The 16917-nt window shown below is 39.5% G+C and overlaps 1 protein-coding gene across 1 annotated transcript in view; it reads left to right on the top strand.

The window, feature by feature from the left end:
• The window catches only part of LOC136052272 (ephrin type-B receptor 5), a 65154-nt gene that overhangs the window by 24490 nt on the left and 23747 nt on the right, over window positions 1–16917 (top strand). Inside the window, exons 5-6 of the mRNA XM_065742255.1 lie at window positions 10992–11147; window positions 15368–15706. Coding sequence (XP_065598327.1) covers window positions 10992–11147; window positions 15368–15706 — 495 coding nt within the window. The remainder of the gene's footprint in view (window positions 1–10991; window positions 11148–15367; window positions 15707–16917) is intronic.

Here is a 16917-nt window from a genome sequence, read left to right as displayed (position 1 = left end):
ACCGCAATTAGTACTCTAGAAATTAAACCTATTGTGCAGCTTGGTTTCAGCTGCAGACAGTTTTTAAGTCGTATTGTAATTTATTTGAGTGAGAGTTTGACTGGGACACTGATAGTACAAGTATTCTGGTTAACACAAAGATCAAATGCAGTAGATTGTTAATGATTGTCAATATATTACCCACTTTCTGGTTTTATGAAGTGGTTTGGGTTATGCAAAATAACGTTATTTAGACACAGTTCATTGTGCTCGGAAATATATGAAAGGAATTAAAGTTAGTACTGTTTATTTGTTTATTCTTTGAGAACAGTCAGAACGTGTGTGTCTTTTTATCTTGTTCATCCTGAAAGAAATATAGCTACATTTGTACAGTACTGCTCTTAAAAGAGAAAACTCAGTCAGTCTTATAGTGACTCTGTATGGCACTACCATTGTTGTCTTTATCAGTACTGTGACTAATCCAAAATCCAGGTAAACTACCAGTCAAAAATATAGTATCAGATAGTAGTTGTAAGCACTCGAAAAACTATGGAAATGAGAATGGGAAAATAAAAATGAGTATTTGACAAAAACATTTCTGTTTCCTACAGCAAGTAGGAAGAGGAATATTCTTTCTTTCCTTAGTTTCTTAAGAGTGCCCAATGATTCTTACTATATGGCAAATTTCTCCAGCTAAACAGAATGGTAAAACAACATCTGAGATCAGTCAGCCCTCTAGGTGCTACAGTATGGCCGAGATTCACTTTTCACTTTATCCAAACATATTTTTTTTCTCATGGAAAACAACCAGAGAGGAGAATGGCAGGTTAGAGAAGAAAAGGGGAAAGTTGGAATCTTGTTTTGTTTTCTTCCAGAATATGCATACAAACAGGGTGCCTTGGTGGGACAGACCACATCTCTGGAATGTGGTCATGGATGGCTATGTCCTTCTCAGGAAAGACAGCCAGCATTGCTCTTCACATGAGAGAACAAGTAGAATTCATTGAGTACTGTCCTGGGACAGATGAGGAGTGAGTAGAGTTTGTGGGTAAGAATTAAGGGGCAGGCTGGCACAGGTGATACTGCTATGGGTTTCTATTTCAGACCACTGGATCAGGATGAGGGAGCTGGTGAGGGTTCCTACATGCAGCTCATAGCAACCTCACAACTATATGCCCTGGTTATCATGGGGTATTATAAGCACCCTGATATTTGCTGGAAGACCTACTCAGCTAGCCATCCATGGTCAAGAGTGAACATTCATCCTGTGCACTGACAATAAATTCTTGATGCAAATGGTGGATGAACCAACTAAAAGAGAAGCACTGCTGGATCTTGTTTGCACTAAAAAGGAGGGTCTGGTTGAAATGGTAAAGGTTCAGGGTAGCCTTGGTTGCAGCTACGATGAGATGGTGGAGATCAGGATCTTGTGAGGGAAGAACAGAATACCAAGTAGAACCACAAACTTGGACTTCAGTAGAGTCAACTTTGCCCTCTTCAAGCAATTGCTAGGGGAAATCCCATGGGACAGGGTACTTGAATGCAAAGGGGCCCAAGATAATTGGTTAGCATTTAAGGAGTGCTTTATCCAAGCTCAAGATCAGAGCATACCAACAGGTAGGATATCAAGAAAGGGAGCCTGGAGACCTGCATAAATATACAATATTTATAATATATAATAATATAATAAAATAATATACAATATATATACTATATTACATATAGTATATAATAATATAATAAAATAATATACAGTATTTATAATATATAATAAACATACCTAAACAGGTAACAGCTGGGCAAACTCAACTGGAAGAGGAGATCGTGGAAGGAGGGGATGGCTACTTGAGAGGAATATAAGATGGTTTTCAGAGGATGTAGGGAGGCAACTACGAAAGTGAAGGTCTGCTTAGAATTAAACCTTGCAAGTGAGGTCAAGATGACAGGAAGAGCTTCTTCAAATACACTGCAGATAAAACTAAGGGTAGAGGCAGTGTAGGCCCACAGATGAATGAAGTGGGTGCCCTGGTGACAAAAGACACGGTGAAGGTGGTGTTACTAGATGCCTTCTTTTTCTCTGTCTATACTGCTGGAGGCTATCCTGGGGGGCCCCATGCTCCTGAAGCCCCAGAGGAAGTCAGGATCAAGGAGGAGTTTGCATCAGTTGATGAGTACTGGGTTAGGAACCAATTAAGCAATCCAGACATCCATAAATCCATGGTTCCTGATGAAATGCACCCATGGGTGCTGTGGGAGCTGGCAGAAGTCATTGAGAGGCCACTCTCCATTATCTTGGATAAGTTGTGGGGAATAGGAGAGGTGACTAAGGTCTGGAGGAAAGCAAATGTCACTCTAGTCTTCATAATGGGCAAGAAGGAGGACCCAGGTATCTACAGACTGGTCAGCCTCACCTCCATCCCTGGAAAGGGGATGGAACAAGTTATCCTGGGCATACTTGCCAGGCATATCAAGGATAAGGGGGTCATTAAGTGTGGTCAGTGTGGCTCCACCAAGAGGAAGTCATGCTTGACCAACCTTTTATGAAGACATAACCAGGTGACAGATGATGGTAAAGCAGTGGATATGAACTATCTTGATTTTAGTAAAGCATTTGACATTGTCTCCCACAGCATTCTTGCAGCTCAACTGAGAAAGTTTGGATGATTGGGTAGTGAGGTAAACTGTGAACTGGCTGAAGGAAAGCAGCCAGAGAGTTGTGGTCAATGGGACAGAGTCTAGTTGGAGGCCTGTATCTAGTGGAGACCCTCAAGGGACCTGTACTGTTCAATATATCCAGCAGCAACTTGGATGAGAGGACCGAGTGCACTGTCAGCAAGTTTGCTGATAACAGAAAACTGAGGGAAGAGGCTAACATGCCAGAAGGCTGTGCTTCCATCCAGTGAAACCTAGACAGGCTGGAGAGTTGAGCAGGGAGAAATTTAATGAAATATAATGCGGGCAAGTTAGAGTCTTTTTTTCTGGGCAAGAACAACTCCAGGTAGCAATATAGATTGGGGGCTGATCTTAGGCTGTTGATCTATTCTACCTAGACTTCAGCAAAGCCTTTGGCAGTCACTCACAGTATTCTGGGGAAACTGGCTGCCCATGGCCTGGAGAGGTATACCATTCTTTGGGTAAGGAACTGGCTTGAAGGCCATGCCCAGTGGGTAGTGGTTAATGGAGTTAAATCCAGCTGGCAACCCCTCATAAGAGACCTTGATATATCTTCTAGTCCAATCCCCCTGCTGGAGCAGGAACACCTAGATTTCACTAGTCACCCAGGAGTGCATCCAGATCGGTTTTGAGTGTATCCAAAGAAGGAGACCCCAGAACCTCTCTGGGTAGTTTGTTCCAATGTTCTGTTTCCCTCAACATGATTTTTTTTCATATATTTATGTGGAACCTCCTACATTCCATAATATCATGTTTCTCTTTTTCTCAAGTCCAAAATACAAATGAACTCTAAAGCAGTTCTTTCAATCAAACTCTATATGTGTCTTTCTTCTCTATCTCATACTATTATCCAGTACAATATTTGTCCCTCATCACTGAAAACATGTCATCACTGCATCAGTGTATTCCTACATCTGCAATTAGCCACAAGCTTCTGCTTCTGTTTCTCTGGGAATCAGCTCTTTTTTTGTCTTTTCCCCCTTGCTGGTTATCACAATGTATGCAACTTAAGTGATAAGGATTTAGTCAGTGGTGAAGAAGGGTCAGCTTCTGTTAGAAGAGATTAGGGGCTTTCCCATGCCAGTCAACTGTTTCCAGAAGATTCTGCAACAGCCCGAGGACAGGACACAGCTGAACTGGTCAGACATATGGCATTTCTAGGCAAGCATGTTTAAGGAAAAAATACCAGACAAAGAGAGGAAGACAGAATAAAAAGAGTGAGAAATAGCAGAGAGAATGACAGAGTTAGAGGAGGAGGAAGCACTGCATATTCTCTGCAGCCTGTGGAAGACCCAATGCTTGAACAGTAGGATACTTCCTGAAGAAACTGTAACCTGTGGAGAACCTATGCCAGGGAAGGAGTTGCTATGCACTGGCTACATACCTCCTGTCTTCCTCTGTGCTTCTTGGGTGAGGTAGAGGATTTTGGTGAAAAGGAGGTACTGAGAGGGGAGGAAAGGTGTTGTTTTAACATTCATTATTGTTTCTCAGCTACCCAAATTTATTTTGAAGAGCAATAAAATAGTTTTCCCCAAGGCAAATCTGTTTTGCCTGTGATAGTAATTGGTAAGCAATCTCCCTATCTATCTCAGTCCATATTCTAACCATTTTCTCCCCATGTCTTGCTGAGGGTGGGGATTGATGAGGTTGTTTGCCAATGTATAAGGAAGTAAGCTGGAGAAGACAAAATTGCCATTCTGATTGTAGAACGAATCACAACCATATTACTGATAATTCCAGGAGCTGGTAATCAGTTATTAAACCTTTTCCATTAAACCCCTCCATGAAGAAGGGAGATAGGGGAAAAATGTTTTTAGTAATGCACTGGATTCACAAGGATTTGGCAGTGGGGGGACTGCAGGAATGATTTCTTTGTGAAGAGATCAGGAGCTACCCCATATTGGAAAAGGTCCATCCCAGCCGGCCTCAACAGTAACCCACTGCTGACCAAAGCTGAGCCACCTCTGTAACTACCAAACTCCATCCCTCTTTCTAGTTGATCCATTTCACCTCTTTATATTGTATTGTCTTTCTCTATCTCAGAAGGGCAAGCAGCATGACCCATACCAAGTTATCCTCTTCTAAACTCCATGCTGATAATGTTTTGTGTAGAGTCATTCTCATGTGAGGCCCTCTGCACAGCCAGTGTTCCCTGGCTGTGATCTCAAGTACTCCTATATTCTTCCCAATTTGATGATTATATCAGCAGCTCTGATACTCTGTTCATTTTTTATATTCTCACGTTGCTGTTTCACTCTGTTCATTTGTTGGACTACTTTACCAACAGATTAGATGGGTGAATTGACTTACTTTGAAACTACACAGTCACTAGGTCTAATGCAAGTGGAGGGATTGGTGTCTGATTTTTCAGAAATGAGCCATTATTGGATCAGGCTGTGATGCAAACCATGTCCTTAGGCTCACTAACACTGCCTTGAGCTGAAGTAATAGGACAGTAGTATATGTTCTGGATATATGTTCTGTGATTAGAGAAAAGTGATATCTAGGCACTGACTGATGTATATTTCCTGTTCAACTTCCTGATCAAAACAGCCTCAGAAAAAGATCAGACAGTTTTCCTAGGAGTGGAAACTGTATAACCTCTATGAGGAAATTTTACTTGACGGCCATCCTGATGGAAAGAATTTCTTTGTACTTTGTCAGAATCTTCGGTGTTTTGATTTATGTTCATTGCCTGTCTTCCCAGTAAAGTCTTTGACAACTTTGGAAGACTGCTTCTAAATTCACTTGACTTGAGGGAAATGGCCTCAAGTGGTGCCAGGGCAGGTTTAGGTTAGATATCAGGAAAAAAGTCTTTACAGAAAAGGGTTGTTAGGCATTGATATAGACTTCCCAGGGAGGTGGTTGAGTCACCATACTTGAATGTGTTTGAAAACCATTTGGATGTGGTGCTCAGGAACGTGATTTAGTGGTAGGTTGTTAGAGTTAGGGTAGTATGGTTAGGTTGTGGTTGGACTTGATGATCTTGAAGGTCTTTTCCAACTTGAGCAACTCTATAATTCCCCACCACTTTTCTTCTTCAAGTTAATAAAATGAAGATTCCTCAGCCTTTCTTCATGGAGCAGTTGCCCCAGTGATATGAATATATAAGTGTCCCTCTGCTGAACTTGTTTCAGTTTTTCAACAATTCTGAGGAATCCAGAACTGAGTGTAGTAATTTCAATGCAGTCCTAAAAACTTTGCATATCTGCTGGATAACTGTAGGGGCACAGGGCTTCTTTCATTCAATCCTACAAGTGCAATTTAATAAGAAATATTTTCAGATTACTAAACATATCAATAGCCAGTATCAAAGCCTATAGATCTTTTCTGCCCTTTTCTGGAGTTCTTTCCATCTGACCTCCCCAAGCAGTTGCCCCTAATATTGTTGCACTCTCTTCTTCATAGTATGACAGCAGCCAGAAACAGACTGATGACTTGGACAGCATTCTGATAAAAATTGTTAAATTCCCTCCAGTAATGTTTCTTTAATTTTCCCTTACTCTTTTGCTCTAATCTGTTGTATTATTTCCAGTTCTGAGAACGTGGCTGTATTAACTATGTATGTATGTATGTGTAAGAATTGGGCAGTTTTTCCTGTGACTCTTCTGGACTAGCAACATCTCCCTAGATGTACCACCTTTTATTGTTGTTATCTATTTTTATAAACTGACCTTCTCTTCATTGATCAAAAAGTTTTCTTAATCTTGTACCTGGACTATTTTTTTTTTCCTACACTTGCAGTCAAAGACAATATTTCCCAGACATGTCTTGTTTTAGAACTGATAAATCATAAAATTGCCACATTTTAAAGTGGAAACATGAATTTCTTCTATGAAAGTGCAAGAAAGGATTTTTCCCCAGAGCTTTTATCACTGTCTCAGTCAAAAAGAGAGTGAATTTTGCACTTCTTAGTGTCTTACTAAGTCCCAACTCAGTTCCAAAGCATGGCAGGGTACAAACGGTCAAAGCATTATCTGTCTTATGCCCTAAAAATGGTATTGCAGGTACCTGTAGGTCTGTTTAAATTTCTGTATATTCTCCTTGATCCTTCTCCTTACTCTGTTTGCTCTCAGAAGCTTTCCTTTCTGTGCTTATTGCCAAAGTGAGCTTTTCTTTATGCCTCTTCTTCTCTCTTGAATTCTTTAGTTCTTGTTCTGTCCTCTTCCACACATGATCCCGGGAATTTTATCTGCTTTTTATGACATGTTAGTCCTCTATCAGAAACTGTTTCTCTGGCATCTCAAATAGAACTTTTCCTCAGAGCAGTCAGGCAAATGTACGCAACACAGGAGGGAGTATTCTAAGGAGGAGCTAAGGAAAATTGGGTCAGTGTCTCTGAGATGAGTTGTGCCCAACTGAACTTTTGTGGCTTTCTGGCACTGAGCCAAGATGAGAAAATGGCTGTGACATGCATGGGAGAAAAAGCACCTGCGCAGGCCAAATACAGCCTTCTCTTTTTATAGCCTTGATTAATGGGAAGTGGCAGTTTGCAACATCCCTTGAGGTGCTGGCTCTGCTACCTTCTGTCCTTGCATTAGACTTTCTCCATCAATGAGGCCTAAATCTGTGTTTTCTTGGTAAGTACTGGTGCCTGAGGAATGATCCAGTGACAAGGCCTGCGGCTTAATTCCAGTTGGTGGTTTTTGTGAGGTTGTTCTATAGGCAAATAGTGGAAGTGTTTCAGGAGAAGCTGTTCTTATTTAGGCTTTCTCCAGGATAGTCCTAAGATGGTGATGTTTACTAAGGTAATACATACTAGTACTAGTGATGGTGGACTTCTTTCAGCTTGGGTATTCACTATTGACTGTCTCCAGTGAACACAGTAGACATCTGAAGAGACTGTAGGATCACAGAAAGTGAACATGATGCCATGATCTGCATTAAGAATGGAATGTAAGGTACACAGATACTAAAAACTTCGATAGTGTGAAAAAGGGAATCCTGCAGAAATTAGTGAGATCTGGATACTATGGAAAGATGGTCCTAGGCTCACCATACCTGCCAGACTAAAAAGAGGTAGCTTTTGCATATTTAGATTGCCAGGGAATTATTTTCTTTTTCCTTCAGATTTAATCTTTGATATTTATAGAGTGACTGGATCAAGGCAGTGCTAGGAAAAGTACCATTTTATAAGAATGATTGTTGGTGCCATCTATGAGTATTAAGCTATCATATCTTAGGCAATTTTGGAAAGAGATAACGATGCTCACAAATGTATTCAGCTCTCTGAATACAGAGGCTGTGTTCACACGGAAGTAGAAGGTGTTTAACAGCTGTGGTCCTTGATCAAGCAGGATATTCTTCAGCTACATGAACGTCAGGTAGTCTCTGCTGTCGTCTGTTCAACTATATTGGACAAAAATGCAAATGAAAAATACAATTAACTATAAATTGTAGGTCGCAGTCTGTTTCCTCTTCCCCCCCCCCCCCCCCTCAACTTTTCATTAGAAACATGAAGGAGATGTGAATCTTATTTAATCTCTACAAATCAACTTAGCATCTAGTGCCCCATGCAATTTCAGTTTGCTGGTTATTTTTTTCTTGACATGGGAAGTAGAAATACCTAGGGGATAGCAGAAATGAGAATTTGCAAGTATGATCCTTGCTCTATGTCTGCCATTCCTCCTGGAAATACAAATATGGGAGCATAGATTCATGCAGAGCAGGGTAATTATTAATTTGTTTAATTAGACAGTATAGATGTAACCACTGCAGAGAGCTCTCTTCTTCAGTGTTGCTTTGGATTCCTCTTTGTAGTTCTCGAGCTGCCGTTTCCATCATGTGGGTTGAACTGAACAGCTGAGAGACTCCAACTGATTTTTAATGCTTTTTTGTTTGTCTTCTATATGTGTTTTTCTTTTTTTTTTTCCCAGATTCCTTCCTCAGAGGGAACCTGGCAATCTTATTCTCATCTTGTTTCTGAACATCTCAAGTGAGATGTTGCCTAGAGGCAAGAATTTTCCCTTTCACTATTCTCTTTCCACTGACAATCATGTGTATGTTATGAAAGCTGTGACTGTGGAGCAGACAGTACCACAGTGGTCTGTCTGGACATTTTAATTTGCCTGTAGTTTAGGGAAAAAATAAAATTACAGTATGGCTGACCTCTGTATGTTGTGTTGTCCAGCTTCCCTGCTCAAACAGTAGAATGTATGTATCATTAGTATTAAAACCTCAGAAAAGCTTGAGAAAGAATATGAAGCAAGAAAACGTGTAATGAAAAATTACTTATAAGAAAAAAATAACACTCAAAAACATTGACATTCAGTTCAGCATTTTCTCAGATTTGAAATAAATAAGGGAAGAGCCTTGAAAATGTTATATTTTAATTGAATTACTCCACACAGTTAGTAGGATGAGAACTGCCCTTTCGTAATACTCATCGTTTTGATATTGATGCATTTGCCAAGAAATGTGAAAATTATATTCTATATCTGTTACTTCTATAGTAGAGACTTAAACCGAATGAAGGGGATATAATTCATAAAGTGGAAGAAATGTTGTTTCCCATTTTCTTCCATTAGAAACTTAGGGACAGGTCTTTCTATATGAAAATATTTTGTCTTTCCACTGGATAATGCTGTTGCTCCTTCTTACCATCATATACAAAATAGCGATCTCTTCTTTGCCACCCCTATGTTTCCATATGGCCATGTATCACCCAGTGAACATTATTTTCTGAGTGCTGATTAAATTCAGTGTCTTTGTATCTGACAACTACCATTCACCATTATTGAAGTACCCCTTACAGTCTGACTCTTCCAAGACTTATCACTCTGTCTCAATACATGTGGAGGTTACGCTGTAGCCAGACGACTGCAGATAGAGAAGATGACACAATAAAGCTAACAGGAATTCAGAGATGTTATTGACTGCTGTGTCTGTAACGTGGCTGTATACAGGCCCAAAGTATACATCAGAAATCCCCAATGGACTTTGAAAACTCAAAGCAATAGGAATTGAATGCATGTGAAAAGGAAGACCAACAAGTGAGATACTCTGCTTTTCTGAAGTTATTTGTTAAGAAAAATGCATAAATTAGCACCTAAGTAAGTTAGAAATGATTTCCAAAGTATTGCTATGTAAGGCAGAAGCATGCATTCCTTTAGCATAGTAAGTAATTACCAGATGGGTTAATTGTGCAGTTTCTGGTGTAGTGTTGCATTTCAGAACACTCAATAGATGATCTAACTTCACATTAACAGCTGCACACAGTGTTCTTCCCTTACACAGTTCTCTTTGATATATAACGTTTTTGCTATTATCAGTTTTTGGATTCTTCTACTTATGGCAATCATTCAGACAGTTTTTCACTTGAATATAGAAAACAGCATTCCCATCTGTCTTCTGAAATCGAACACTCATTTGGGGTCTATCTGAAAGCTTCTCCTTCCTTAGAAATGTTCTTTATTGTGAAGCTAACTAAACAAATGTCAGTCCATGAATGAACTTTCACCAGGGATAGTTAGTTAGTAACATCTAAAAATTCTGTTTCTATTTATATAGAAAAGCAGCTTTAAAAACATGCATAAAACTCGCATTAAAATTATAAAAGCCATGTCCTAATATTTCAGCACATTCTGCTAGGTAATTCAGCGCAGCATCTTTGCTGACCCTACAATGTGTTATACTCCTATGATCATAGTATTATAATTATTTTTTAATTTCTTTCCTCTATGATGAATTTCCATCCTTGTTTCAACTCTTTTCATAGGCATTTTCCTATAAATCTTCAGATTCAGCTTGACTAAATTAGGAGCCTTCTATTCTTGCCTAGGAAGTTTCCAGAACTACAGAAAAACAATTAGGATTGACTTTCTGAATTCTGGCTTCAGTTTAATGCAAAATCAGCCATGGCTGCTTATATTACTTTAAGCAATGAGACTATCTAAAACAGATTTTAAAAATTCAATTTCTGTGGCTGTGCCAACTGGGAGAAAGTAGATGTGCATTGGTAATGTCTATTTCCAAACAGATCACTTGACTACACTCTTTGGCTTCTTCAGTGCTAGTGCTCTTTAGGTGAGTAAAGAGAAAACAGTTATTTCAGATGGCCAAAGCTGTTCCTGGACTGATTCTTTCATTTGCTGATGAATCAGCTTAAGCTTCTATTTTATAGAATAAAGTAAACTGTTCTAAAATTGCAACTTTAACAATGCTCATGTTCATAGCTGATATTTTCTGTAATGCCATAAAACAATGAAACCTACCATAGCTACTCTAAGAAGTTTCTACAACACCAGCAGCATGAATTAAATGTAAAAAATATTACATTGTTTCTGGAATCCAAATTAATGATTTTCCTGCTCTTTCCTGTCTTATTTTCCTCCCCTTAGCCTGTCCCCTTGGTTCCTTTAAAGCATCTGTGGGAGATGACCCTTGCCTTCTCTGCCCCGCCCACAGCCATGCTCCACTGCCAGGTTCCACTGAATGTGTGTGTCAGAATCATTACTACCGATCTGCTTCTGACAATTCTGATGCTCCCTGCACTGGTAAGTATTTGAAAAGAGTATATGAAAGCAGGGAGAAGGGCAGTTAATGACAGACAATTTCTTTGAATGATTCCAGTTCATCTCATACCCATTTAAATAGACCAAAACTTCACTTCTTGGTGACTATAGATAAGAAGGAAGAAATCTTCCTACATGCTATTTACAAAGTTGGTACACTGGAGAAACTGTGTGTTTTGGAGTGTTGCAATATCAAACACTCAGAATGAAGATATGCCAGATTTTAAATGACTCATGCAACCTTAAATAAGTCTATTGCAAGTATGCATCAGATGTTGATGAGAGAATAATATGCTAATTTCTCATTACATGTTACACTCATTTCATACATAGGATAAACATGGTACATTAAAAGAATTAACCAATATTTTCTTCCTTTTATCACTGAAAGTGACCGTGTTTACTGTGTGAAATTCAAATTATAGTTAAGGAAATTATTTTCTCATTGACTAATCTATCAGTTATAACTTTTCATAGATACTGACAAAGGAAGGGCAACTGATGTTGTCTACCTTTGACATCCCAGATCACATCCTTATCTCTAAGTTGGAGAACTATGGTTTTGAAGGCTGGACTATTCATTGGATAAAGAATCAGTCAGGTGGTCATGGTCAGAGTTATTATCAACAGCTCTGTGTCCAGGTGGAGGCTTGTGATGGATGGTGTCCTCCAGAGGTCTATCACTAGTACTCTTTAACATCTTTATCAATGACACAGATGATGGAATTGAGTACACTCTTGGCAAGTTTGCAGATGACACTTTGTGGTGTAGTTGATACCACAGAAGGAAGGGATGCCATCCAAAGAGATCTGGACAGTCTTGAAAAGCAGAACTATGAGAACCTAATGAGGTTCAGCAACACCTGTCACTTGAGTTGAGGCAATCCTAGATACATTTACAGATTGGGAGAAGAACTCCTTGAGAGAAGCCCTACAGAGAAAGACTTGGTGCTTCTAGTGGACAAAAAGCTTGACATGAGCCAGCACTGTGCACTTGCAGCCCAGAAGACCAGCTGTATTCTGGGCTGCATCACAAGAGGGGTAGTCAGCAGAGAGAAGGAGGTGATTGTCCCCATCTATTCTGTCCTTGTAAGGACCCATCTGGAGTACTGCATACAGGTCTGGGTCTCCCAGGGCAAGAAGGATCTGGAAGTGCGTTGGAGCTTGATGATCTTTAAGGTTCACTCTAAGACATTCTTTAATTCTATAATTATGAACATTAATAGATCAAGAAGGTAATTAATCCAAGAAAAGGAATTAGAGTTGGCTATGAGCTCTCAGAAGTCTAGTTTACACATAAAAAAAGTCACTCATGAATTTTCTGGCAGTGTTGGAATTAATTCATATCCCAGAGCAAGTTATATTTACTCTATGGCTATGAAGTTAAACACTGAGAAATTAGGAAATGTGTTTTTTTTTCTGTAATCCCTTGCTTTATATACTACGCAGACTCTATCTTCAACGACTTCAAGCAATTTTTACTTTGCAGGGATTTATTTCCTGAGCAGTTGTCTATCCTTTTCATTGGCTGTGATAAGAATCCTCAGGGAAAACTAGTACGTGATTGTACTACTAAATTAACATTAAAGTAACAGAATGGCAGAGTTAACAAAATCAAATTTAGTTCTGATATTTCCTTACATCCTAATGCTTCATCTTACCTGTAATATATTTTAACCAATCTTCTGTGTGCAATTTTCTGGCATTTTTATTTTGTTCGTAACACTGGAAGTGAATGTATCCATGGGAAATGTTCTAATACTCCAGCATTAAACAACACTGCAGATTGAGAGATCCCCCTACAAAAACCTCATCCAGCTGTAATAATAAAGAATAGAATTGTAGAATCATAGAATGGCCTGGGTTGAAAAGGACCTCAAAGTTCATACGGTTTCAACCCCCCTGCTGTGGGCAGAGTCACCAACCACTCGACCAGGCTGCCCAAAGCCACACTCAGCCTTGCCTTGAATGACTCCAGGGATGGGATATCTCAGCCTCTCTGGGCAGCCTGTTCCAGTGCATCACCACCCTCTGAGTAAAATACTTCCTCCTAATATCTAACCTAAATCTCCCCTGTCTTAGTTTAAACCCATTCCTCCTCATCCTATCACTATTAACCCATGTAATCATAATCCTTTAATCCATACCAAATAGACAAAAGTCTATTAGCAAGTAACTATGTAATAGAGGAATGAGAATTCTTTATTTTTGTTAAAGCCTTTTGGAAGCACGTGTTCTGTAATTCTTTTTTCTTTTACCTCTCCCTGTTACTGAGTTCAGCCACTCTGTCCCTGCCTTTCTTGTCTCCATGTCCAGATTTAGCAGTGCAACTCTGCTTCTCGTTTTTACTTTTCTGACAGCTTTGTTTATTCTTCAGTGTCTTGTTCTGTTCTTATCCCCATGCTATCTTCTAATTTTCTGCATTTTATGCCTTCACTTTACTGTCTGACAGGGCAAGTGGTGCATTGTACTTTAACTCAGCAGGTGGCTAAGCACCACACAGTTGTTCATTCACTCACTCTCACCACTTCTCAGGAGGATAGGGAAGAGAATTGAGAAAAACAAAGACAGTGAAAAGGAAAAGGATAATAATTATGACATATATATATACAAATGTAAATAATATATGATGCAAAAGCAATTGCGCTGCAACCCACACCCAAGTCCCATCTATCCCCAGACAGGCAAAGAAAGCTAGATGAACTCCCACCCTCTTTGAACTACTTCTGCTTGATGCCATATGTTACAGAATATCTCATTGGCCACTTTAAGCTAGCTGTCTTAATTCTGTTCCCTCCCAGCTCCTTGGACCCTTTGCCAAGAATGGCCTTGTCTCTGTTCAACCCTACTTAGCAGGCAACTATAAACATCAACATGTTATCAACATAGTTTTTTTCCTAGAAACATAATATAACATACCAGACACTCTGAAGAAAACAATTCCATCCCAGATGAAATTAAGATTATATCCATCATATATTCCATACTGTATATATAATGCTCAGGAGTCACAACTTCTACACATCTTAACTAATCCAGTAGTCTATGGGCCAATAATGTAGATTGTTCATGGTATTTGTTTTAGTTCATAACTTTGGGCTCCATCTGTTGTAACAGTCCTCCAGTGCTGGAAGCGTGATTCACAGTGTTGGGTTACTGCATCCAGAAGCTAATTCTGGTTCCACTGAAGTTTGTTCTTTAACTTGTGAAATTCTTATTGTACTACTGCTAAAAAGACATATAATGACCATAATAAAATGGCGTGCAGTATTATGTAGTAATTTAAAATCATACAATTTAAATTATTGGCTATTCTCACCCAGCATCAAATCACTTTGAGGTGCACAATGGGCATAAATGTCCTTCCACATTACCCACAGTGTGCACCCAGGTCCTTGAACAAAAGCAATCCCATGAATAGGCTTGCCTTTGCCTGAGGCAGGAATAGCCCAGACTGTCTTCCCCAGCATGGAAGATCTGTAGATAAGTGCAACATTGGCACTTTATCCCCTTCTACAGTATGTAGGAGGTTTGACTGGACAGGACCAGCTCAATTGGCAGATCTCTGAATGTTGATTAACCAGGTGGCTTTTGCTAAATGCGTGTCCCAGTGTTTGAATGTCCAGTGTTGTCAATGTATTACAGGTGTTCAGGAGCTGTCCTAATTCTGTTCTCCCAGTTTTCAATGCTGTTAGCATGCCAGTCAAGAATCCTGCTGTAGCAGAAATAATTTCAGTGCTGTTCAGCTGTTGAAATAGATGGAACAGACAAACTAAAATCTGAGAGAATTCAGAGATATTAGATGCCAAAGGAGAGATCTAGAGGTCTCAGTAGAGACAAGTCTTCACTAAGCTTGTGTAAAATTTAATATTTCAAAGATTTGGAACTGTTCCAAGCAGTGGATGTTCTTTTGGGGAAAAATATAAGTCACACTCGTAATACAAGGACTCTTCTAGACAATTATGTGTCCCTAAAATACTATCATGTAGCTACTCCTCTATGTATATAAACGTATGTCTGATGCAGCAAAGAACACATTTTTCTTAATCTTTTCCAGAGAAACATCCAGAAAAAAGTAAAAATGAGAAGAAAAAGTATCATAATTTCTAATCTTGTTTTTTCCTCTACTTCATTGCTTTATTCCCTTCCCTGCTTCTTTCCTATTCTTTCATAAGAATTTTACCTTTCATTCTGTCTTCTAGGCATCCCCTCTGCTCCCCGTGATCTCAGCTATGAAATTGTTGGCTCCAATGTGCTCCTGACCTGGCGCCTCCCCAAGGACTTAGGTGGCCGCAAGGATGTTTTCTTCAATGTCATCTGCAAAGAATGCCCAACACGGTCAGCGGGGACATGTGTCCGCTGTGGGGACAATGTACAATTTGAACCACGCCAAGTGGGCCTGACAGAAAGTCGTGTTCAAGTCTCCAACCTATTGGCCCGCGTGCAGTACACTTTTGAGATCCAGGCTGTCAATTTGGTGACTGAGTTGAGCTCAGAAGCACCCCAGTATGCTACTATCAATGTTAGCACCAGCCAATCAGGTGAGAAGCCTCCTTCATCTTAGTCCTAAAATTTCTATCTCTGTCTCTCATTTGATTTGCTTCAGTGGAACTGAAGTTTTTTGTTTTGCCCTTTTTTTATCTTGCTCTATCAGTTCCTCAATTTCACCTCTGTTTCTCTCTCTCCTGGTTTCTCTTCATTGGCTTTTTTTTTCCTTCCCTTTTTGAAAAAAAGCAAAAACAAAAACAAACAAAAAAAACCCCCTTAGTTTATCAGTTGGTGTTCTTGTACATGCTGAGTAGATGTTGAGGAGAAACTGCCCTAGAGTATATTGCAATGGGAGATGTAGCTCTGTGGGTAGGACAAGGTGTCTTGCTTTTTCTGCTACTAGGGCTTGATAAGAGTTTTGTGAGCAACAGCTTGCCACAACAGCTCTTAAAAAGCATTTCTTAATTTTCTTTACTTTGTCTATTTCCTACTCTTCTCCATTCAATCATAGAATTGTTAAGGGGTCACCTAGTTCACCTCCTCTGCAAAGAACAGGGATATACACAGCTAAATCAAGTTGCGTAGAGCTAGATCCAGCCTTGCCTTGAAAGTCTCCAGGGATGGGGAATCAGTCATATCTCTAGGCAATCTGATCCAGTGCCTCACCACCCTCACTGTAAAAGACTTTTCCTTATATCCAACCTAAATCTACCCTCTCTGAGCTTGAAACTATTTCCCCTTGGTATGTCACAACAGACCCTGCTCTAGAGTCTGTCCCCGTCTTATTTGTAGCTCCACTTCAGAAATCAAAAGGCCATTATCAGGTCACCTCAGAGCCTTTTCTTCTCCAGAAAGAACAACCCCAGCTCTCAGCCTGTCTTGGCTGGAGAACTGCTCAATCCCTTATCTTATATACATTATAAGATATACATTCTTATAGATATCTAGCATATATCACCTCCACACTTTTTTTTGTCTATGTTCTAAGTTACATTTTTTCCACCCTCTGTTGTTCCAGTACACCAACTTCCATCTTCTTCATTTCAGTTCCTACCTCAATGCACTTTAACAAATAGAGTTGAGTGTTTTGTCAAATCTATTCACCTTTTGCCTTATTGCTTATTAAAGTGAGAATGTAGAAAATAGAGATGGTATGTAAAGATATAGATAAAGAATACAGATAGGCACTGTATAATAGTATAAAAGCCTATATCAGAAAGAATATACACAATTATATTTACTAATCACTGCCATATAATGAATA

Source organism: Cyrtonyx montezumae, unplaced genomic scaffold (genome assembly GCF_038088225.1).
Source record: "Cyrtonyx montezumae isolate F1298 unplaced genomic scaffold, pur_monq_1.0 scaffold_3, whole genome shotgun sequence".
Classification (NCBI taxonomy): Eukaryota; Metazoa; Chordata; class Aves; order Galliformes; family Odontophoridae; genus Cyrtonyx; species Cyrtonyx montezumae.
This window is presented reverse-complemented; position numbering and strand designations above follow the sequence as displayed.